Consider the following 25,066-nt stretch of genomic DNA (forward strand, 5'->3'; position numbering starts at 1 on the left):
AATACTTCCTCTCATTTTCTATTTGTTGGCGTTGGCATCGATAACAGGAAGCATTTGATCAAACGGATTAAGTCAGAAACAAAAGCCTCAATCAAGCCTGCTAACCCGTTGTCTTGGTAATTCTGGAACTCTGTCCGCCCGGCTGGTCTTTCTTCAAGTGCAGGCTCTGGGCCGTGTCTTCCTCCCCTTCCGTCTCATCCGACAGCTCATTGGCTGAAGCAGCCTTCTTATTTGTCTCTGTGGTTACAGGGGTGGGGGTGGGTGTGTCCTCGGCCATGGTTCCGTCGGCCAGCACCTGAGGTTTTTCCACCACCAGGGAGGTGAGGGGCGTGAGGAAGTGATAGGTCAGGGAGAGGTCAGTTGCCTGCTGGGTATGTCCCTCTCTCTCCCTGCTGGTCTGGCTCGTCAGCCTGGACCTCAGCCCCTCCTTCACACTCAGGAAACCCCATACGCGCTCCACGAAATCATCCGCCACTGACCCTGTCGTGCCCGCCCCTGTGACTCCTGACCCCACCCCGGCCGCCGCCTCCTTCACATGCCTCTCCGTCTCCACCTCCCTTTGCCGTAACGCCAAGTCTGTCTCCAGGACGATGCTCTTGTCGCTGTTGCTGGCGGTGACCTGGACGTGCAGGGAGTCTGCACTTTGATTGGTCAATTTGCCGGCGATTACAATCTCTGAGCCGTTGAAATAGTTGGTGAAGAGGTGCTGGGTGACGTACTGGACCGAGTCCTCTGTGTAATTCACCCTGATATCAGAGAGCAGTGGAGTGCCTATCTCATCATAAAACCTAGAGGAAGAGAGAGGGAGGAAGGGACATGGAGGGAGAGAGAGAGATATGGAAGAGTGAAAGAGGGAATAGAAGTAACATCCAATGTTATAATATGTGTTACCATGTTATAACATGTTGAGAATCTAGCGCCCAGTAGAGTTCTATACGTCAGCTACTTCACTGTATCATGGACACAAGAATCAAGACATTGTGTGTACTACTCTCTGATATGCTCTCGGGGCCTCAAGTGTCTGTGTGACTGTGTACACACACTCACCCCCCCCAGAGATTCGGTTAGGGACGGTGATGTATTAAGGAGAGTATGCCTTCGTCCCAAATGTCACCCTGTGGTTCCTGGTCAAACGGAGTGCACTATGTAGGGATTAGGGAATGGGGTGCCATTTTGGACACAACCTGTGTGTGTTTGTAATGTGTTGGTTTTCCAGCCAGGCCTTGAACCGTAGCACAGTAAACCTCCTCACCTATTTAACTGTGTGCTGACTCCACTAGGTCTCTCCTCTGTTATTATCTCAGGACGCTATCAATTAACCCCTCAGACATACCCAGACGGCCCTTTCACAACACACAGTCACACACATTCCTCCCCTCACTCCTAAACAAACACTTCAGAAAAGGGGCCGGTAAGACTGTCACCCAATGTGTGTGTGTTTGGTTTGGTTTGAAAGATTGCAGTTCAAGACTCTGAAGAGCCTTCTCTCAGTATGTGTATCATTAGTTATTCTTTCACTCATTCCTATTCCTTTATCTCACCCCCTGACCTTCTCTATACCATTTGAATATAATGGATTATAATGAATCAATTCTAACCACTTCTGCCTTCTCCTCTGTACTAGCTGTCTACTGAACACTTCTCTCTCACACACACACACACACACACACACACACACACACACACACACACACACACACACACACACACACACACACACACACACACACACACACACACACACACACACACACACACACACACACACACACACACACACACACACACACACACACACACACACACACACACCCTTTGAGCATGGTGCTGGCGTCTGAATCCTCATGTATCCTCCTCATCATCCCACAGTTTTCCAGGGCCATGCGTTCCAGAAGCCTGTAGTCCACATCGTTCCCCATCCCGATGGTGAACACGCAGAACTGCTCCTTCACCGCCGTCCGTGCGTTGCTGAGGATGCTGGGAGACTGCAGCTCACCCACCGTGGGCCGCCCGTCTGTCAGGAAGATGATGAGAGACACACTGTTGTGGTTGGCGTCCGGATCGGCGTTCAGGTAGCCACTTAGCAATGAGGAGCCCGTCTGTATGCCACCGTTGATGTCCGTGCCTGGTAGAGGAGGGATGGAGAGTGAGATTGATCTTGGGAAATAGTTATTAGTAACAGATATATATGTAACTATGCCTTTGAGCAAGGCATTTAATGGTGACCCTGACCGTGACCCCACTCCCTAGGGCTGTCACAGGGGGAGTTGGAAACCGAAGAAACACATTTCCATTACACTCTTGTAGAAGTGTGTAACAGGACAAATATAAGCACCCCTAAATTATTCTGATTAGGCCTATCAGTGAAATAACTCATCTTCCTCTATCCCAGAATGCACTGCTGTGTCTCTATCTCTCTCACCTCCAGTGGGTTGGAGCATGTAGATGAACTTCTTGGCGTCTCGGATGTTGAGAGGCGTGACGGGGACCAGGCGGTTGGGCTGCCACACCTTGATACGGTTGGAGAAGCTGACAAAGTTAAACTGGTCGCCTGGACGCAGGTCCCTCAGGATAGTGAACAGGGCATCCTTAGTCTGAGAGAGAGGGAGGGAGAGGGGCGAGAGACAGAGAGAGAGCATTTTGGTTTTGCTTTCATCAATAAATCAAATGCTATCATTGTAATACCTTCGTGCAAAATCATTCTATTCAGTTGTGTTCAGACGAGCGAACCAAACAGGCCTGGAAAACTTTGCCCCAACGGGAAGAGACACCTTGTCACACAAAAGGCTATAATAACACCCATGGTTTCTGTTAGCACCAATACTGTGGTAATCACCCAGATGTAATGTTTTAGTCATGGTTTTTGGGAGCAGTATTATTGTCATGCTAACTCTGTAATGGTTGGACTTAACCTGACGCTGCCACTCAAAGACCCAGCCCTTTGGGACAGCTGTGAGATTCCATTTCCTTGGTCCAGAAACTCTGTTTCTCTCACCCCCTCAAACACACAAATGCACGTAAACACACACACCACAGCTATTTACCGTATCCATGCCACAGCTTGTTTCTCGACTGTACTGGGGTTTAGAAGTTGCACAGAACGAAAAGCCTCCTAAATGAATAGTGAATATGAAATCTGGAGTAGAGTGGGTGTGATAGAGATAGAGGGGTTACCAGATGCCTATAGACTGTAGGGGGCAAGGGTCAGAGCCATAGACAGACTGAGTGCTCTATTGTAGGGAGAGATCAAAGCCCACTTGTTCACTACAGAGTGGTCCACTGGGGGTGGATGGGGACAGGGGAGGGATCAAGGGGTGATGATGCTGCCATCTGGAGTGTTTACATTGCGCCAGAGACAATGACATCTCTCCTCCATAGCATTCAATTCAATACGACTACAATAGTGAACTTTGAGCATGTTTCCAGCATTTCAGAGTATGCATCAATCAGTTTCTCTTTTCTGTTTTTGCCACTCTAAGTCTTTGGGTTTCTGGATCTGCAGTGGAGCAGCTGCTCAGATGAAGTATCAGATGATACCAGAGGGATTATAACCAGTGTGGGAGTATTGCGCCAGAGACCGGAGAGGGGGCGGACTGGGGGTCGTATTCATCATCCGCTGCTTCACTAACTCAGGATCTCTCAGGATCTTAACGGCTTGATCACAGAAATGTGAAGGACTAAAGTAAAACTAAAGTTGACTCCACCTGGAATTTATTCAAACTCACAGATTCCCCATAAGCTATACAGTATATATTTTTCATCATTGTATTCAGAAGGAAACAATGTTTAACAACAACAAAAGGAGAAGGAGAGAAGAAGATGTCTTGACCCTATCTAAGCATTGGACACTGGTGTGATGAGAAGGGTTTGACCGTAACCGGTTACCTGTCTGATCTTGGTCCCCAGCATAGAGGCGCTGGTGTCGATCACGAACACCACGTTCTTGGGCACCACCGGCAGATCCTTTGGGGCGAAGTAGTGCACAAAATGGCCGTTCAGAACCTGAGAGAGAACCAGAGAAAAGTTAGACAGTTCTCAGTAGCCATGAGCAGTAAAACAGAGCCCACCAACACAGTGTCCACGGGGCTGCTGGACTGACGGTGTGGTTGTAGAGTGACCCGGGAGGGGGTGGATATGGTGCTGGAAAATGAATGTGTTGACGGTGGATGAAGGCTATGGGACCAGGATGTGTGAGAGTGTGTGTGAGAACCAGAGAGATGTGCATTTGTCCTGTTTGATCCTTGATTAATGCATGCAGTTTTCATGTACACTGTGAAGCGGAGATACATAGTTTAACATGTTCATATCTACCCTGTCTGGACAGGCCTGGTCACGGCATGACACATTTACACTAATCGCGGGAGCGTTGGATGTGTGTGTGTTTTTGGTGTGTGAAATCTGACCTGTATGTCTCCTATCCCCAGCTCTCTCTCCACGTCATAGTGCACCACAAACTCTCCCAGCATGCCGCTGGTGGTGATCTTAGCCTGCTGAACGATGTTGGGGCTGAAGGTGATCCTACAGAACGTCTTATTTTGTTTGATCACCGTGGAAATGGGAAGAGCAGGCTTGGCTGGTGGTAGGGAAACATAAAGTGTGTGTGAGAAAAAGCTGGGAAGTGTGTGTGTGTGTGTGTGTGCACATGTGTGTGTGTGGGGGGAAGGGTGTGCTGAACTAGAGATGCTCAACATTGCCCATAGGAAGGTTAAATAGATTGGAATCTGTTGGAATCTGAACATTTGAGCATTGCCAATATCACTGCAGAACTATTTCTAATGTTAGATACAGTGCATTCAGAAAGTATTCAGACCCCTTGACTTTTTCCACATTTTGTTACATTACAGCCTTATTCTAACATTGATTAAATAGTTTTTTCCCTCATCAATCTACACACAATACCCCATAATGACATCACAATACCCCATAATGACATCACAATACCCCATAATGACATCACAATACCCCATAATGACATCACAATACCCCATAATGACATCACAATACCCCATAATGACAAAGCAAAAACTTTTTTTTTTTTTGATGTTTGTAAAGTTATAAAAAATAAAAAGCTGAAATATCACATTTACATTAGTATTCAGACCCTTTACTCAGTACTTTGTTGAAGCACCTTTGGCAGCAATTGTAGTCTTGAGTCTTCTTGGGTATGACGCTACAAGCTTGGCACACCTGTATTTAGGGAGTTTCTCCCATTCTTCTCTGCAGATCCTCTCAAGCTCTGTCAGGTTGGATGGGGAGCGTCGCTGCACAGCTATTTTCAGGTCTCTCCAGAGATGTTTGATCGGGTTCAAGTCCGGGCTCTGGCTGGGGCACTCAAGGACATTCAGAGACATGTCCCAAAGCCACTCCTGCTTTATCTTGGCTGTGTGCTTAGGGTCATATTCCTGTTGGAAGGTGAACATTTGCCCCAGTCTGAGGTCCTCAGCACTCTGGAGCAGGTTTTCATCAAGAATCTCTCTGTACTTTGCGCCATTCATCTTCCCTCGATCCTGACTAGTCTCCCAATCCCTGCCTCTGAAAAACATTTCACAGCATGATGCCTCCACCACCATGCTTCACTTTAGGGATGGTGCCAGGTTTCCTCCAGACGTGACGCTTTGCTTTCAGGCCAAAGAGTTCAATCTTGGATTCGTCAAACCAGAAAATCTATTTTCTCATGGTCTGAGAGTCCTTTAGGTGCCTTTTGGCAAAGTCCAAGCGGGATGTTATGTGCCTTTTACTGAGGAGTGGCTTCTGTCGTGCTGCAGAGATGGTTGTCCTTCTGGAAGATTCTCCCATCTCCACATAGGAACTCCTGAGCTCCTCTTGGTTTTTGCTCTGACATGCACTGTCAACTGTGGGTCCTTATATAGACAGGTGTGTGCCTTTCCAAATCATGTCCAATCAATGGAATTCACCACATGTGGACTCCAATCAAGTTGTAGAAACATCTCAAGGATGATCAATGGGAACAGGATGTACCTGAGCTCAGCTTCATAGCAAACGGTCTGAATACATATGTAAATAAGGTATTTGTAAAAAAAAAAAAATTAACTGTTTTCACTTTGTCATTATGGGTATTGTGTGTAGATTGAGGAGGGAAAATATGTATTTAATACATTTTAGAATAAAGCTGTAACGTAACAAAATGTGGAAAAAATAAAGGGTTCTGAATACTTTCCGAATGCACTGTATATTACACACCTTGTATGGACAAAGCACAGACTCAACACATCCCACACTCAAACTGTACCAGGTGTCTTCGCTGCATTGGCACCACTGGCTACTGCCGTGTTGCTCTTGCCGTTGCGCAGTGGCAGCACCTCCAGGTGGGTGATGGTGGAGTGATCCACAATGGTGATGTCCACACTGAGACGGCTGACCAGCTGCAGGGGTCTCAGGCTGGTCACATGCTCATACCTCCCCAGCCTCCGCTGGAGCAGCTCCTCATAGGTCAGCATGAACATGGCCCGGTTACGACCTGGGATACTGGCCCCCATCCTGAACACCTCCACCTCTGGTTCGCTACTGAAGGAGAAGAGAGGAGGAGAGAGGGGAGAAGGAGAGAGAGAGGGGAGAAGGAGAGAGAGAGGGGAGAAGGAGGAGAGAGGGGAGAAGGAGAGAGAGGAGGAGAGAGGGGAGAAGGAGAGAGAGGAGTAGAGAGGTGGGAAGGAGAGAGAGACGGAGAGAGGGGAGAAGGAGAGAGAGATTGAGAGAGGGGAGAAGGAGAGAGAGGTGGAGGAGAGGAGAGGGGAGAAGGAGAGGGGAGAAGGAGAGAGAGGAGGAGGAATGGAGGAAGAAAATAAGAAGAATATAGAGGAAAGAAAAAGGGAGAGAAATAGTTGGGGAAAGAGGAGGAGTAGGGAATGAGTCATTCCAAGTAGTGACATCATCAGTGTGGAAGGGCAGTGACTGACAGGAGCTCTCCTCATGGGACTCAGCACTGGACTCAGCACGGGACTCAGCACTGTACTCAGCACGGGACTCAGCACTGGACTCAGCACGGGACTCAACACGGGACTCAGCACTGGACTCAACACGGGACTCAGCACGAGACTCAGCACGGGACTCAGCACTGGACTCAGCACGAGACTCAGCACGGGACTCAGCACTGGACTCAACACGAGACTCAGCACGGGACTCAGCACTGGACTCAACACGAGACTCAGCACGTGACTCAACACGGGACTCAGCACGAGACTCAGCACGGGACTCAGCGCGGGACTCAGCACTGGACTCAGCACGGGACTCAACACGGGACTCAGCATGAGACTCAGCACGGGACTCAGCACTGGACTCAACACGAGACTCAGCACGGGACTCAGCACTGGACTCAACACGGGACTCAGCATGAGACTCAGCATGGGACTCAGCACGGGACTCAGCACGGGACTCAGCACTGGACTCAGCACTGGACTAACCAATAAACATTTCCATTCCTCTATATATCTATATCTCTCTCTCCTTCTTTATTTTCTCCCTCCCATTCTCCTTTATGCTTTCTATCACTCTCCTTCTCTCCCCTCTCTGTGAAAATGTAATACCCTCTATGTAAATCTGATTTCATTTTAAAAGTGTCATTTTATGGACTGGCAAGTAGAAGCATGATGTAATTTCTTCCTGTCAGAGATTGGTCACAGATTTATGTGACAATAGTTCTTCATTTCCAGTCTCTGGAGCTATGATCCAGCCCTGCTGCTCAACTCCAGGCAGGTCAGAAACACATGTTCTGTGGTCAGGCTGGTGTTTGAAGTCGCACTCCAGTCTCCTTTTCACCTCGTTTAACACCTGATTTACTTAACAAAAGGCACAGAAGCCTTTCCTCTTTGGTTCTCCATTGCTCCTCTATTGTTCCCAAAAACAAGGTGGAGGCCAAAGACAACAGAGGGCATCATCAGATCAACTCATTGAATGGCCTTACTCCATTAAGTTTTCACTTGTGACAAAAAAAAAACTATTTTTTACCATAAGTGTGTGTAGATTACTGTATTTATATGTGGATTTTTGTATTTCAACATGAAAAGTTCAAAAATAGCCGTAGTGCGTCTTTAAAATAGGCTTTTATATGGGATATGAACCTGTTTCTACTGGCAGAGTAGTATCTAGTGACTCTAGAGGACTCTAGAGGTTGTGCTGGCAGACAAGGTTAGACACTGGTGACTGGCCACACGCACACACACAAGAACACACTCACACACACAAGCACACACACTTTACCTCTGTTCACCTTTCTCCTTGTTCTTGGGTTTGGCCTCACCCCCCTTCCCCTGTTTGACCTTCTTCTCCTTGGGCCTGATCTCACTGGGGTAGACACGCCCCCCAATGATCCTGTGTTCAGGGTAGAGGTCAGGGGTTAAGAGTGGAGATGATGATAAGGATCCCCCTGGTAAGTAAACCTTACAGTGCAAAACTCCGTCCAAGAATCATTGGGGAAACCCTCATGTCATTGTGTTAGGCCTATATTACTGTGATACATAAAGGTAAACAGGCAAGTATTTCACAGGCTTCTTCCGAGGCTTCTGGACTATGTCTCTCATGGTCCAGTGAACAATCCAGTGCATGTAGATGAATGAAGGCTTGTGACCACAACACAGTAAATTACCTCTGCACCATTGAACAGCCACAGGCCCCACACTAACCTCTCCCATAGCAACAGAGCCCTCATAAACCCATACAATGATTGACTGGCCACAATGGCATGCCATGGGAAGAGGGAGAATATGGCAAAGAGGAGCAGCAATCACACAACAATAAAGTGAGAAAATAAATGAGAAATCTTAAATAAATTGAGAGGGAAAAGATCCATTGTAGTTCACTTCCAACCAGTGTACACAGTCTGAACCACATTAGACTCAGAATGACATGATCTATTAAGCATCTATCTAGGCTACAATAAAAATACCAATGCGCAATTACGCATCTGTTGCGTTTTGGCGCTTACATGGTAAAGTTCGAGACATAGGCGTTCTTGGGAATCAGGAACTGGAAGACGCCCTCGGCGGCGGCGGAGTGCCGGTTGAGCATGGTGCACGACACCGCCGTGAAGGCGTATCGGGAGATAATGGTGGTCTTCACCGACAGCTCCTGGATATGCGGTTTGGTCTCCTACACGGTTGGACATCAACATGTTAGGTTCATGTTTATTGCTTATACCTTAGGTGTGATTGGTTTGTAATACATTTGGTTAATTTAAATCTGTCAGTGATGGATGTTTTTCATGTCTCGTCGATGGGACAGCACAGCACTGCGTTCACGCACACACATGCTGCTCGCTGTGGCCACTGTTCTATTCCGTTAATTTCCAGTGGTATATCGTTCCAAACTCCTTATCACCACGTTGGCGGGATATCTTTAATATTTTGGATTGTATTTCTGGATAGGATATCCAGCGATTTCCACGTGTCTGCAGTACAGCCGGGTGCGCTTGGCATGTCTCTGCGTATCACACCCAAGGAGAGTTTTCGAGGATGACAAACTGCAGTGCTGAACTACCCATCCCTCTACTCTGCTTACACGAAATACTTTTTGTGACATATTCTTCAATTGTTATCAATGAACAACTGTATGCAACATGCAGATCTCTTTGAGAATTAATGTGGATGATATTTAGTCTACAGTAGCCTAGGCTACACACACAATGACACACAAGAGCGCAAAAGATGCATACGGGCAGAAATGTCAAGACAATCAACTTTGTAATCTTTACCTTAGTACGCATGGATTTCACCTGGCGAGGCACTCTACGGGGAGACTGAAATGGGAAACAAAATAGATTTGTTAAATAGGGCTCCAATGAAGCTCTCAAAATATATATCAATGTTGCTAAATTAAATAGTTCAGAGTTGAAATGACACTCACAATATCCAAATCAAAGTCGGGAGAAAGATCCTCCTCAATATTAATATCCTCAAACAGTCCAAAAACATACGAATTGTAACACATCAGTAACGTCAAAAACAGCATGTTTACGTCCAAATCCATTTACAGTATTAACGAACAAGAGCCTGCGGGTCGTTCGGATCAGAGTGACAGAATTGTGAGACGATGGATGACTGAGGACACTTGACTCGCAGCGGCACGCCCACCCGCAGAGTTCTCGACCTCGACTGGATTAGTCGCGTCGGGGCTCGGGGGCCGGGGCTGAGGGAAAAAGCGCCTGACCCGGGTCACACACACAGGCACACAGCTATTACAATGTGTACGCCACTCCAAAGCCCATCAATTACCTCTATAGTCTTCGTTCACTACTCGCCTTGAAGTTGACCCCACTTCCACTTCCACCCCAACAAATCACTTGGACTTCAAGGGCAATGTGGTTCATTTAGCCATGTGTCACTGTCACGTTTGAACTCTCAAGACAGTTCATAATTTTGCTTATAAACTGCATTTATAAATACAAATTGCGTACACTTATGCAGTATGACACAAAGGCAAAGTTATTTAACCTTAAAAGGGCAAACTGGGGTAAATTGAGCAAAACTTCATAATTTCGAAACCGTTTTGTTATCCTTCTGAAATTGTATGACTTTGTCAAGAAACTATTTACAGAAAAAAACACTATTTACTATGATTTCGGTGTTAATATGGAGGAATGGAGGAATGTACAGTCGTGGCCAAAAGTTTTGAGAATGACACAAATATTAATTTCCACAAAGTTTGCTGCTTCAGTGTCTTTAGATATTTTTGTCAGATCTTACTATGGAATACTGAAGTATAATTACAAGCATTTCATAAGTGTCAAAGGCTTTTATTGACAATTATATGAAGTGGATGCAAAGAGTCAATATTTGCAGTGTTTACCTTTTTTTTCCAAGACCTCTGCAATCCGCCCTGGCATGTTGTCAATTAACTTCTGGGCCACATCCTGACTGATGGCAGCCCATTCTTGCATAATCAATGCTTGGAATTTGTCAGAATTTTTGTTTTTTTTGTTTGTCCAACCACCTCTTGAGGATTGACCACAAGTTCTCAATGGGATAAAGGTCTGGGGAGTTTCCTGGCCATGGACCCAAAATATCAATGTTTTGTTCCCCGAGCCACTTAGTTATCACTTTTGCCTTATGGCAAGGTGCTCCATCATGCTGGAAAAGGCATTGTTCGTCACCAAACTGTTCCTGCATGGTTGGGAGAAGTTGCTCTCGGAGGATGTGTTGGTACCATTCTTTATTTATGGCTGTGTTGTTAGGCAACATTGTGAGTGAGCCCACTCCCTTGGCTGAGAAGCAACCCCACACATGAATGGTCTCAGGATGCTTTACTGTTGGCATGACACAGGACTGATGGTAGAGCTCACCTTGTCTTCTCCGGACAAGCTTTTTTCCAGATGCACCAAACAATCGGAAAGGGGATTCATCAGAGAAAATGACTTTACCCCAGTCCTCAGCAGTCCAATTCCTGTACCTTTTGCAGAATATCAGTCTGTCCCTGATGTTTTTCCTGGAGAGAAGTGGCTTCTTTGCTGCCCTTCTTGACACCAGGCCTTCCTCCAAAAGTCTTCGCCTCACTGTGTGTGCAGATGCACTCACACCTGCCTGCTGCCATTCCTGAGCAAGCTCTGTACTGGTGGTGCCCCGATCCCACAGCTGAATCAACTTTAGGAGACGGTCCTGGCGCTTGCTGGACTTTCTTGGGCGCCCTGAAGCCTTCTTCACAACAATTGAACCGCTCTCCTTGAAGTTCTTGATGATCCGATAAATGGTTGATTTAGGTGCAATCTTACTGGCAGCAATATCCTTGCCTGTGAAGCCCTTTTTGTGCAAAGCAATGATGACGGCACGTGTTTCCTTGCAGTTAACCATGGTTGACAGAGAAAGAACAATGATTCCAAGCACCACCCTCCATTTGAAGATTCCAGTCTGTTATTCGAACTCAATCAGCATGACAGAGTGATCTTCAGCATTGTCCTTGTCAACACTCACACCTGTGTTAACGAGAGAATCACTGACATGATGTCAGCTAGTCCTTTTGTGGCAGGGCTGAAATGTGGTGGAAATGTTTTATTGGGATTCAGTTCATTTGCATGGCAAAGAGGGACTTTGCAATTAATTGCAATTCATCTGATCACTCTTCATAACATTCTGGAGTATATGCAAATTGCCATCATACAAACTGAGGCAGCAGACTTTGTGAAAATTAATATTTGTGTCATTCTTAAAACTTTTGGCCACGACTGTATACTAGTGGTGTGGCTAAGATGAACATGTAGACTCAATTGGGCACTTTGTGATAGAAGCACCAAATTTGGCACATATGTAAATGAATGTACCCTGGAAAGATATAGATACTGAATCGTTTCCAAACACGCATATCACACCAAAGGACAGCACACTCTGCAGGAGAGATTTATAGAACATTTGTTCAAGATATGGTGGTTTACATTTAAATGGTTCAGTTTGGGTAAAAATACTTTCTCTGTTGGTTATTTTTATTTGTATTTATTTAACTAGGCAAGTCAGTTAAGAACAAATTCCTATTTACAATGACAGCCTAAACCTAACCCAGAAGATGCTGGGCCAATTGTCCACCGCCCTATGAGACTCCCAATCACAGCTGGTTGTGATACAGCCTGGAATCAAACCAGGGTCAGTAATGACACCTCTAGCACTGAGATGTAGTGCCTTAGACCGCTGTGCCACTCGGGATCCCTAAGCTGTGAAAGAAACCAAAACCTGTTTCTCACAAGTGTAGCAGGTTGTGAATTTTGCTAACAACATTCCACTCCGAGAATGAAAACAGGAGTCGTGACTGAAGAACTGGTCACGTCAGATAGAGCGGTTCATCTCCCAGTACAGTCAGCCAGCACCAGGCAGGGGAGGAGTAGTCCACTCTGGTATACAGAGGGAAGTCAGGCTCAGAGCTCTGATTTTCATTAAACTGTCAGACAAGCAAAAGCCCCCCATGGTCAGGGAGCCCCGTAAAACATGGAAGAGGCCAGGAATTGGAGCATGTGAAGGCACCCCCACGGAGCAGGTGACATTTGACCTCAGAAGACCAGTTGGCAGCAGCCATGGCCATCCGGTGTCTTTCTGATTGATAATGTGAATGAACTGTGCCTACCAGGGTTGGGGTCAATTCCATTTTAAATCAGTCGATTCAGGGAGTTAACTGAAATTCCAATTCCGACTTCAATTTATCTCACAGAAGGAAAGTTGACTGAATTTAAAAGGAATTGACCACAACACCGGTGCCTATACTGCTCATAATTAAATCAAACGATAAGATCAGATTACTATTTTAATTCACATTTAAATATAATTCTAAAATTGTGGTGTGTGTTTTTTAAATTGAGATTTCTTTATGGAAAATACTAATGTATATGTACATTTTCAAACATTTGTGTACTGTATAATACTGGGAAATTAAAAATATATAATATAGTAGCATTTGATATTGCTATGTGACAGTGGTGCATGTCTGAGACAGAGGTCTGGATAGTAAGGTGTGTCCTCTCAGATGTAGTAGTCTCAGCACCACACTCCCTCAAAAACTAAACCCAGTCGCATGATTCCCCCAGAGAGCTTCCGAGAGACTCCCTATGATTGGTCAATTAACCATTCAGGAACAGTGTTTCCACCTTCAAGGAATAATCCACTCAAAAATGATTTAAAAAAATGCATTAGTCCGCTGTTGATACAGTCCCAAAGTGTTTTGCATGTCAGCATTCAAGCAATCAAGCGATTTGCATTATCATGATCATGTGGCAAGTTACAATGTGCTTTTTGAATGACCCATATCTTGAAAACTTGATTGCTCACATGCAAAACAATTTGGGACTGCATCAACAGTGGACTACAAATACCAAAATATTGTTTTTTGTGGATTATTCCTTTAACGGTGCCAAAGGTACATTTTTTCCCTCTATTTCTGTTTTTGTTCTATTGTTATTGCACAGAAAAAAGGGAATTGACGTGACCTCACAGTGATTGCCATGCAAAATGGCCAAAAGTGGCGCCAAATGGAATGTTTGAACTCTGTCTAAAGTCCAAACGTTAGCTCCACTGCACGTGGCCAATCCACAGGTATTATTATGATCACATAGAGAGAGGAAACTACTGCTACAGCATGCCAGCGTTTAAATCTGTACATACCAGCATTAGAAACCCAGTTCTGATTGTCTGTGCGTGTTGCAGGCTTCAGGCCTACATAAATCAACGAGAAATCCAGCCGTAAACCGAACCTGTATGATCCCAAATATGCTGTATTTACCCTCCTACCCGGCAGGTCAAGTTTCAAAGTTTCCCTCTCCGGGTTACGTGAAACACAACAAATATTGACTGGGGCCAAGCTTCTATCAGCACACAGTGGATTTTTAACCCTCATTTTGGGATCTCTCTGCTGCCTCTTGGGTCCCGGCTGAAGGACTATATTTGGGAGTGCTAAACCTCAGGCACCACATACAGGCCTGGAACCATGAGACGCCTGGCTCTCCTCGTAGGCCTGCTGGTGCTACACCAAACCCACTGCTTTGAGTTTGTGGTCGAGGGAGAGTGGGAGACGGAAACGGTGAGTTCATATTTTTCAATATCAACTGTTATACGATAACGAGATTTGTTTTATAGATGTGTCTTAATTGCCTTAATGCTGATGGTCCCCAGGAAGAATAGCTGCAGCTAATGGGGACCCTTAAAAATACAAATACAAATGTGTGTAGATACAGCCTTCTCTCTATCAAACGTTCCTTTAACAGAACTATATTTTATATGACGTCCATGTGACTGATTAATGCACAACTTTTATTCTCTATTTTACAAACGGCCCTTTTGTTCTACCAGTCATTAGAGGAACAACATGGACGATTTAAGGTGAGATGAAACTCTTCTTTTCTTTTTTCCAAACAATTTGTCTGAACTAATGTTATATAATGTCATAGTTTGCTATTCACAATTGTTAATAATCTGCATTTCTTATATTCAACATGACATTGATTCAATAATGCAACATATTATGAGGGAAATTATCCTGTCTTGAGGTGGGTTTTTGGTTTTGCCCAGTTACAGAAATAGAATACCAACAACATGTAAAAGCAAGCAGTCTGCTTCATTGACCTCTGAACTATTGATAAAGGGGTTATGGAGAGGTCAATGGATTGAACCCAATGACAGTCCTATAAGGTCAATATAGGCTTACTGACAATTCAGCATTTTTATTTAGAATGTCTATAGAATTGTTATGCCATTACCACCTACCTATAGTTACTGTTACATATGAAACTTCTTTCCGAGGGCAGTATGGGACGGTACAGATACTTCTGCATCTGCATTGCTTGCTATTTGGGGTTTTAGAATGGGTATCTGTAAAGGACTTTGTGACAACTGCTGATGTAAAAAGAGATTGATAAAATACTTGATTGATTGGTACAGAGCTGATTGTTTCTGTGTGTTTCCAGAGGGCGATATTGACCAGTGAGGAGCAAGAAGACTTTGAGGTAGGTTTCTCTCTCCGGTCTCTGCTTGATGTTCGACCCCTCTGTCCACTGTGACAGAGTTTAGTCCTCTTATCTACTAATCAATGGTCCTGTTTGAAGAGAATCCTCTGACAGACAGGTTATTGACTTCCCTCTGCAGTTGCTACATCCATTTAACGTTTCTGTGGTAAAATGTGTCATTTTCTTTCTCAGAATTCTCAGCCTGTTATACACTGAGTATACCAAACATTAGGAACACCTTCCTAATACTGAGTTGCCCTTTTATCCTCAGAACAGACTCAATTCATCGTGGCATGGACTCTACAAGGTGTCGAAAGCATTCCACAGGGATGCTGGCCTATGTTGACTCCAATGGTTCCCACGGTGGTGTGTCAATTTGCCTGGAGGTCCTTCGGGTTGTGGACCATTCTTGATACACACAGGAAACTGTTGAGTGTTAATAACCCAGCAGCGTTGCAGTTCTTGACACAAACCGCTGCGCCTGGCATCTACTACCATACTCCGTTCAAAGGCACTTAAATATTTTGCTTTGTCTGTTCACCCTCTGAATGGCACACATACACAATCCATATCTCAATTGTCTCGAGGCTTAAAAATCCTTTAGCCTGTCTCCTCCTCTTCATCTACACTGATTGAAATGTATTTAACAAGTAACATCAATAAGGATTTCATCTGGATTCACCTGGTCAGTCTGTGTCATGGAAAGAGCAGGTTTTCTTAAGGTTATTTATACTCAGTGTATAAGTAGATACTCCAGAGAAACATGTTTCCTATCCATTTTTCTGTCAGATATTCAGATTTGTAGAAGGGGAAAAAAATGCTGTGTCCCTAAACCACTTGTTTTATGTGGTTTAGATGTAAAGATGTAGAGAGCTTGACTCACAATTTCTATGCAACGGCACTTGTCCCTAGTCGATGACATCACAGCCAAAGTCAGTCTCACGTGCTCCACCTCTCTCTGTAGGCCATCCGGGGTGATGACATCACAGTTAAGAGCTACAAGGTGGAGAGCCGCATTACGTCGCGGTTCTGCCACACCACGGTCAAGAGCTCTGTGGTCAACTCTGGTCCAAATGCCCAGAGCATTGGCTTCAACGTCCAGATCCCCAAACGAGCCTTCATCACCAACTTCACCATGTGAGCCAACCGTCTCAATCACAATAAAAATCACAATCTCAATTCTCAATCACAATCACACTGAAATACAATCCTCGACTTAATGGAAAGAGCTGGAGACTATGTTGTGTCCTGTTGTTAGGAATGTGAATGGGATCACGTTTGTGGGCTCAGTGAAGGAGAAGACTGTGGCTAGGAACCTCTACGCTCAGGCTAGAGCCAGAGGGAAGGCCGCAGGCCTCGTCAGGTACCGTACAACCCACAATGCACCATGGCTATGGTATCTAGTGTAGCTATACTGAAGAATGACATCTTGGACAATACAAGGAAATGGGTTCCCACCCATTTTTTGACCGTTATGAATCCTATGCCATTCATAATGGTCTATGCTGTGTGTAACAGACATTGTTGTTGCATAAGACCTTTCTAGTGTCCTGTGACTGACTTTAGAGCTGGTAATCCTACACCACAGGGCTAACTCCCAGGACATGGAGACCTTTAAGACGGAGGTCCACGTGCCTCCCGGCAGTAAGATAGAGTTTGAGTTGCACTACCAGGAAATGATGCAGAGGAAGCTGGGCTTCTATGAACACTCACTATACCTGCAGCCTGGACGACTGGTGCCCCAGTTCCAGGTGAGAGAGCTTACCTGTGTGTGTGTGTGTGTGTGTGTGTGTGTGTGTGTGTGTGTGTGTGTGTGTGTGTGTGTGTGTGTGTGTGTGTGTGTGTGTGTGTGTGTGTGTGTGTGTGTGTGTGTGTGTGTGTGTGTGTGTGTGTGTGTGTGTGTGTGGTGCGTGCGTGCCTGTGTGCGTGCCTGTGTGTGGTATTTAACGACTTGATAGGTCAGTGCCTCTGTGTCAGCATATTTGAGCCTTCTCCCTGTCTCTCTGCAGGTGGATGTGTATATCTATGAGCCCAACGGCATCGCCTCTGTGGAGACACCGAACACCTTGGGAGAGCATTTCAGTGGCATGTCCAAACTCACCTCCTCGAAGGACAAGGCTCACGTGGTGTTCAAGCCTTCGCTCCAGCAGCAGAGGAAGTGTGAGAACTGCACCACCAGCGCTATCGATGGCATCTTTACCGTCAAATACGACGTCCTGAGAGACAGCAACGCCGGGGAACTACATGTGGGTACACACACTGACAGAAACACACGCAGTAACACAGTCTTTGTGTCTCTTTACTTTGTAACAGAAATGTAATACAGGAAGTATTGGTCACTGTTATTTCACTGTTTCTCCTAGGTTTCTGACGGGCATTTTGTGCATTTCTTCGCCCCGGCCAATCTCTCCCCCCTTCCGAAAAACATTGTGTTCGTCATTGACGTCAGTGGATCTATGTGGGGAGTCAAGATGAAGCAGGTGTGTGATTTAACCATAGAAAAACTCACAGGGGTCAATATGTGCCCCATCAGTCGTACATCTCTCTTCTCTCACAACCGGCAGAGCCTGCCTGACAAATGCAACACTGTCCTCATGTGGGTATTCTGTGAAACTGCACTGAAATGACTGTCCAATCTCATTTATGACTTTATCTCTCTCGCTCTTGCTCTATAACTCTCTCTCAGACTGTGGAGGCTATGCAGACCATATTGGATGACTTGACCATGGATGACTACTTCAGCATTGTTGACTTCAACCACAACGTGCGCTGCTGGAGTGAGGAGCTGGTTCCAGGCAGCACCATACAGGTGGCTGAAGCTAAGAAATACATCCAGAACATCAAACCCAACGGAGGTGAGAGAAGGGGGGAGAAAGAAGGGAGGGATGAAAGAAAGAGAGCGACAGAGAAAGAGAGCGATGTGGAGGAGTATAAGGAAGTAGAAGGTTGGATGGAATTAAGTAATGGGGAGAGACAGAGGAAAGAGGAAGAGAGGACAGAGTGGTGGATAACGAAAGGTTGTCTGGATGTGTATCTGATTGGCTCTCACTGCCCTTTGATCCGATCCAGGCACCAATATCAACGAGGCATTGATGAGGGCGGTGCAGATGCTGGTGAAGGCGTCCAATCAGGGCATGATCGACCCACGCTCTGTCTCCATGATCATGCTGGTGTCTGATGGAGACCCTACTGTCGGTGAGACATCACACCGCTGCTGATCCCAAAACTGACACTGACTGACTTTTCATCACCCACCTAATACCACTTCACCCCCCTTCATTTCCCCCCCCACACCCCATCTAATAACCTCTAGTGATGTACTGCCCTTCATACTGTTGTGCTACCGTCATCCACCATCTCTCCCTCTCTGTGTAGGAGAGATCAAGCTCAGCGCCATCCAGAAGAATGTGAAGAAGGTCATGAGGGAGGAGTTCTCTCTCTTCTCATTGGGCATCGGCTTCGATGTCGACTACGACTTCCTGGAACGCATCGCCATGGAGAATAGGGGCGTGGCCCAGAGGATCTACACCAGCCACGACGCCTCAGATCAGATACGGGTACGACAGACCCCTGTCCCTAAAACTCCCATTCATCCTTCTCTCCCTAATCCTGCATCCAGTTGTATCACTACTCCTCCTCCATCCCCTCCCTCTGCTCATCCCCCTTTGTATGACTACCTCTCCTCTGAATTCTCCTCCTATTCTTGTGTAAACACTCTATCTTCACTGCCTCTCTCACCACCATCTCTGACCTCCCTCATCCGTTCTCCCCCTCCAGCGGTTCTACAGCCAGGTCTCGTCTCCCCTCCTGAGGAAGATCACGGTTCAGTTCTCAGAGGACTCTGTCTCTGACGTCACCCAGAACCACTTTGACAAATACTTCAGTGGCTCAGAGCTGGTGGTGGCTGGGAAGGTGCTGCCCTCTGAGTCCACTACTCTAAACAGCTTCACCACTGCATTCGCTGTGAGTCATACATACACATGCACGCATGCACACTCATACACACAGTGGTGGAAGAAGGACCCAAAAGTCATACTTGAGTAAAAGTAAAGATACCTTAATAGAAAATGACTCGAGTAAAAGTGAGTCACCCAGTAAAATACTACTGGAGTAAAAGTCTAAAAGTATTTGGTTTTAAATATACTTAAGTATCAAAAGTAAATCTAATTGCAAAAATGTACTTAAGTTTCAAAAGTATAAGGAAAAGTATAAATAATTTGAAATTGCTTATATTAACCAAACCAGATAGCCAGGGGCACACTCCAACAATCAGACATAATTAACAAACAAAACATTTTTGTTTAATGAGTCCTCCAGATAAGACGTAGTAGGGATGACCAGGGATGTTCTCTTGATAAGTGGGGGAATTTTCAATTTTCCTGTCCTGCAAAGCATTCAAAATTTAAAAAGTACTTTTGGGTGTCAGGGAAAATGTATGGAGTAAAAAGTACATACTTTTATTTAGGAATGTAGTGAAGTAAATGTAAAAGTTGTTAAAAATATAAATAGTAAAGTAAAGTACAGATACCCCCAAAAAACGACTTAAGTAGTACTTTCAAATAGTTTTACTTAAGTACTTTACACCACTGCATACACACACATGCACAGGTACACACACTCACCTGTGTCCTACCCTCTCTCTGTCCCCCTCTTCCTCCCAGGATCGTCTGGACCTGTCCCTACAGACTGAAGCAGACTACCTGGAGCTAGACGCTGCGCTGGCCCAGCAGCAGCATGCCTTCACTGGCTTCGCCAGACAGATGTGGGCCTACATCACTGTCAACCAGCTACTGGCTGAGAGGTGAGAGAGAGGGAGAAAGAGAGAGAGAGAGAGTTTAACACATCGTTATTTTCAATCTAAGGAGTGAATACAAAGCTTGTGCTATAATTTGCCAGCCCTTCGATACAGAATACAGAGCATGAATAAACACACAGAGTAACATTTTGTGAATGTTATATCCCTGTTCCCTGCAGGTCCCTGGCCCCCACTGCTGGTAAGAAGAGGAAGATCACCCAGAGGATCCTGACCCTGGCTGTGGAGCACCAGTTTGTCACGCCCCTCACTGCCCTACTGGTGGAGAGTGAGGATGCCAAGGAGAGGCTGCTTGCTGACTCCCCTAAGGACCCCAAACAGGGCTGCTGTGCAGGTGCCTGATCAAAATCACCTGAGTCCCTCCTTTTTGGGTCTTGTAAATGTACATGAGTGCAAGAGAGTGAATGAAGCTATCCCAAACTCGCTGTGTGTGTGTGTGTGTGTGTGTGTGTGTGTGTGTGTGTGTGTGTGTGTGTGTGTGTGTGTGTGTGTGTGTGTGTGTGTGTGTGTGTGTGTGTGTGTGTGTGTGTGTGTGTGTGTGTGTGTGTGTGTGTGTGTGTGTGTGTGTGTGTGTGTGTGTGTGTGTGTGTGTAGGAGGATCTGGTATGGCTGCTCTCGGAGGAAGGACTCCAGTGCAGATGGTTCACAGCATCCCCCCCTGGGTCCAGATGACCACCCCTGCCCCCCCTAGCCACGCCGAGAGGCCCCTACCAGATCACATCACCATAGGTGACAATAACAACACACACACACCTCTATACACATCTGTGCTACAGTATAATACTTCTCTACCTGTCCATATCACCATACGTAATAACACACACATAGCCATACACTGCGTTTTAAAGGGGCAGTGTGGACAAAAATGTGAATATCCTGTGTTTTATATATATTTCCACACTATGTGGTTGGAATAATTCTGTGAAATTGTGAATATTATGATAATGTACTGTTAGTGAAAGAGCTGTTTGAAAAGTCTGCCTGAAATTTCAGCTTGTTTTTCTGGGTGGGGTTTTTGGACTGCCTGGCTATATAAGTTAATAGACCAATAACGAAGAGAGTTTGCACTCCTCTCTGCCTATAACAGCTAGTTTTCAGGTTACACATCCTTCCCATTAGGCTCCTCCAATTAGGCCCCTCTCTCAGACCACTCCCAGACAGTCCTAGCTAAATTCTTGCTTGAGAAATTGTATTTTGCCAAGAATCATTTTATTTTACTTCAGTGTTGTGATGCAAAGATTCTAGCAAAGTGCATAGCGCTTAGAATTAAAAAGGTATTGTCGGATATTATTCATCCTAATCCGACAGGTTTTCTATGGACGATAAATTGGAGATAATATAAGACAAGTACTGGAAACGGGAAACAATAGAAAACCATGCCTGATATTTATAGCTGACTTTGAAAAGGCTTTTAATAAAGTACAACTGGAATTTATATATAAATGCCTGGAATATTTCAATTTTCAACCCTAGGTGTAAAATAGTAAATAATGTCTACTTCTCAGAAAGTATTAAACTGTCAAGAGGAGTAAAACAATGGCCATCGAAACGTTAGATATTAAAATCAGATCCAACAATAATATCAATGGCCTAGAAATCCAGGGCTTAAAAACAAAGGTGTCATTGTACGCTGATGATTCATGTTTTCTTTTAAATCCACAATTTGAATCCCTCCACAGCCACAAAGATGATCTCGATACTTTTTTAAACCTCTCTGGATTACAACCAAATTATGATGTGTACCATATTATGCATTGGATCACAAAAAAATTTAACTTTTACATTACTGTGTAATTTACCAATAAAAAGGTCTGATGGTGAAGTGGACAAACTTGGTATTCATATCCCGAAAGAAAGAAATGATCTCATTACAATGCATTTTAATAGAAAGTTAGCAAAATAGATAAGATCTCGATACTGTGGAAAGGAAAATACCTGTCTATTGTGGAAAAATCACCCTCATTAACTCTAGTCATATCCCAGTTTACCTATTTGCTTATGGCCTTGACTACTGTACACATAGCAACTTGTTTTTAAAGGTATATGGGCAAAAAATATTCAATTTTATTTGGAACGGCAAGCCAGACCAAATTAAATGGGCCTATTTATATAAATAATATGAATTCGGAGGACAATAATGATTAAATATTAAGCATTAGACCTCTCAATAAAGGCTTCAGTCATTCAAAAGTTATACTTAAATCCGAACTGGTTCTCTATCAGATTAGTAAGGATGTCTTACCTCATGTTCAAGAATGGCCTTTTTCCCTTTACTCAGATTACAACCTCTCACTTTCGGTAATTTGGAAATGAAATCATCTCCAAAATATCACTATTTTTAAAACAAGCCATAGAAAGTTGGTTGCAATTTCAGAAAAGACAGAACAAATATTACAACAAATATTATGGTAAAATTCAAATATACTAATTGATAAAAAATATATATTTTTGGAAAGAATGTTTAAAAAAGGTATAATCTTTGTAAATTATATCCTAAATAGGACTGACGGGGTTGTCACACATGCAGCTAACACAGACATATGGAAATGTCTGCTGTGCTCAAAATTACAACCAAATAATTGCAGCATTACCACAAAAATGAAAGAGGAAAGTGGCATGGGGAGGAAGTAAGGAACTTGTCTGTCGGCATTAAAGAACAAAATTGGCTAAAGAAAATTGTGATAAATAAAAAAGTATACCAGTTTAATTTAAGAACCCAAAAAATGACAGCTGTTCCATATAGATTGCAAAATAGTTGGGAAGAGATTTTCGATGTATTGATTCCATGGCACATGGTTTATGAACTGATACAGAAAACAACGCTGGATATACTATACAAAATTCTTGCAACCAATAGAATGTTATACATATGGGGGATACAACCATCCCAGTACTGCAGATGTTGCTGCAAAGAGACAGAATCATTAGATCATTTGTTTTGGTACTGTCCATATGTAACTATTTTTGTCTCTTTTTGACCATTTTAATTGAAAACAATCACAATAAGTTACTGAATTGTTACCCAGAAATAATTTCAAATTGAGATAAAAACAGCTGCATTGGGCCATCAACATCGCCTACCTCCCTACCTGCCAATTTTGCAGTGGGTAATATTCTCATGTCCATTGTGTCACTATAGTAACGGTTGTCTGTCTGTGTGTTTTCTGCGTGACAGTGGAGAACGACCCTCACTTCATCGTCCACCTGCCTAAAAACAACATGGACGTCTGCTTCAACATCGACTCAGAGCCTGGACACATCCTCAATCTGGTGTCAGACCCCGGTGCAGGTATGTGTGTGCATGCAAAAATGTGTGTGTCTGTGCTTGTGTCCTCTTACCTCTATCCTCCACCCTTGTCCTTTAGGTGTGGTGGTGAATGGCCAGCTGGTTGGCTCTAAGAGGGTGGAGGAGAAGGAGAAGGTGAACACGTACTTTGGCACCATCTCAGTGTTCTACCAGCCTGATGGAATCAGGGTGTCAGTCACCACCGACCGTATCGACCTGACTGACGGCAGGAACAACCACTCCTTCACCTGGGGAGCCACGGCCGACATCACCCAGGACAGGTAGGAACATGCACACCCGCACACATAGACACACACGAACCGCTGGTCAGGCACCATCAGCCTGTTTTACTATGGTAAGGTAAAAAAAGTACATTTCAAAAGTACACGGTTCCCTGTTTTAACCACATGCTATGATCTCTGTGTGTTTCAGGGTGAAGGTTTCCATAGTGAAGGACTCCAAGGTGATGGTGACAGTGGATGACAAGATCACTGTGATGGTGCTGCTACATCGTGTGTGGAAGAAACACTCAACCCACGTGGACTTCCTGGGCCTCTATATCCCCAACAACAACCAGTACTCCTCTCAGGCCCACGGCCTTATAGGTAGGTCACCAATAATACAATAATGTTATAAGCTAATTAAATTAGTTGACATATAGTGGCAAGATACCCTACATCACCCTTATAGTGAATCCTGCAACAGTATCCCTATATTTAATCACAGCCTACTTCACTAGGTTTCACTGACCTGTGTGTGTGTGTGTGTGTGTGTGTGTGTAGGTCAGTTTGGCCAGGAGCCAGAGGTGAGGGTGTTTAACCTGCACCAGGGAGCTGACCCTCTGAAGAAGGAGGCCACCATGGAGGTGAAGGGCAACAAGCTGGTCGTCACCAGGTAAAAACACACACTCTTATGCACATCCCTGCTGCCAGGTAAACCACACACCATTTTAGGAATAACATCAGCACGTCACACATACTCAGTCAGTAAACTTCATCTCTGTTCAGGTAATCCTTCCGCCATATCACACAGTGCATAGGAGTGCTAACAGTGAGGTTTGTAGATGAGGTTTTAACTATTCGACATGTGTGACAGGGGCTGGCAGAAGGACTACAGGCGGGATAATAAACGTGGATCTGACGTCTTCTGCTGGTTCATCCACAACAGTGGCAAAGGCTTCATCGACGGCCATTACACCAACTACATCGTCCCGCGACTCGACAGCTTCCTGCCGCTCCCGCTCTGAGCGACCAATCGCAAGGCACACAGGGGTACCATGTAACCCAGGCAGTCAGAGACAGGGCGTAGTTATAAGGGATATCCTATTCCTCAGGTACAGGGGACTGTCTGACAACTCTCTCTCTTTATAAAACGTTATAAAAAGCAGTATCAGTATGTATAGCTGTGTGAATGTTTCTTTATTTTCATGAAGACTACACTGCCGGCTTTGAACTTTATGTGCACTTCTTAACCAGAACATTCCAATGACTGTTGTATTTCTCAGACCTCATCTTACATGGCAAAATACAAATGTTTTTCAATCAAT

The 25,066-nt window shown here is 44.8% G+C and overlaps 2 protein-coding genes across 3 annotated transcripts in view; one reads left to right on the forward strand and one right to left on the reverse strand.

The window, feature by feature from the left end:
- The window catches only part of LOC139565753 (inter-alpha-trypsin inhibitor heavy chain H5-like), a 14,187-nt gene extending 4,117 nt beyond the window's left edge, over positions 1-10,070 (reverse strand). Inside the window, exons 1-10 of one of the 2 annotated variants that reach the window (XM_071386289.1) lie at positions 9,856-10,070; positions 9,704-9,748; positions 8,939-9,102; positions 8,215-8,325; positions 6,251-6,522; positions 4,404-4,573; positions 3,886-4,002; positions 2,423-2,594; positions 1,813-2,125; positions 106-788 (exon numbers count right to left, since the gene is read on the reverse strand). In XM_071386289.1, coding sequence (XP_071242390.1) covers positions 106-788; positions 1,813-2,125; positions 2,423-2,594; positions 3,886-4,002; positions 4,404-4,573; positions 6,251-6,522; positions 8,215-8,325; positions 8,939-9,102; positions 9,704-9,748; positions 9,856-9,978 — 2,170 coding nt within the window. In that variant the 5' untranslated portion in view covers positions 9,979-10,070. Of the gene's footprint in view, positions 1-105; positions 789-1,812; positions 2,126-2,422; positions 2,595-3,885; positions 4,003-4,403; positions 4,574-6,250; positions 6,526-8,214; positions 8,326-8,938; positions 9,103-9,703; positions 9,749-9,855 lie in introns of both variants that reach the window. The other variant, XM_071386288.1, reaches the window with a different exon arrangement.
- Positions 10,071-14,290: 4,220 nt separating this feature from the next.
- On the forward strand, positions 14,291-25,065 carry LOC139565837 (inter-alpha-trypsin inhibitor heavy chain H2-like). The gene is made up of 20 exons (XM_071386444.1): positions 14,291-14,499; positions 14,769-14,798; positions 15,383-15,421; positions 16,386-16,558; positions 16,680-16,784; positions 17,010-17,172; positions 17,431-17,667; positions 17,785-17,901; positions 18,108-18,276; positions 18,491-18,616; positions 18,797-18,978; positions 19,199-19,384; positions 20,083-20,222; positions 20,396-20,568; positions 20,829-20,963; positions 23,410-23,523; positions 23,600-23,801; positions 23,953-24,125; positions 24,303-24,414; positions 24,616-25,065. Exons 1-20 carry the CDS (start codon positions 14,407-14,409, stop codon positions 24,764-24,766), a joined length of 2,820 nt encoding a protein of 939 aa, XP_071242545.1. The 5' UTR covers positions 14,291-14,406; the 3' UTR covers positions 24,767-25,065.
- Position 25,066: the final 1 nt, after the last annotated feature.

Source organism: Salvelinus alpinus, chromosome 37 (genome assembly GCF_045679555.1).
Source record: "Salvelinus alpinus chromosome 37, SLU_Salpinus.1, whole genome shotgun sequence".
Classification (NCBI taxonomy): domain Eukaryota; kingdom Metazoa; phylum Chordata; class Actinopteri; order Salmoniformes; family Salmonidae; genus Salvelinus; species Salvelinus alpinus.

Excerpts from the sequence above, each read along its gene's own strand:
- LOC139565837 (XM_071386444.1), top strand. The coding sequence starts at position 14,407 with ATGAGACGCCTGGCTCTCCTCGTAGGCCTGCTGGTGCTACACCAAACC. Across the intron at positions 14,500-14,768 it reads GAGAGTGGGAGACGGAAACG|TCATTAGAGGAACAACATGG; the intron begins GTGAGTTCATAT and ends TTGTTCTACCAG. Across the intron at positions 14,799-15,382 it reads AACAACATGGACGATTTAAG|AGGGCGATATTGACCAGTGA; the intron begins GTGAGATGAAAC and ends GTGTGTTTCCAG.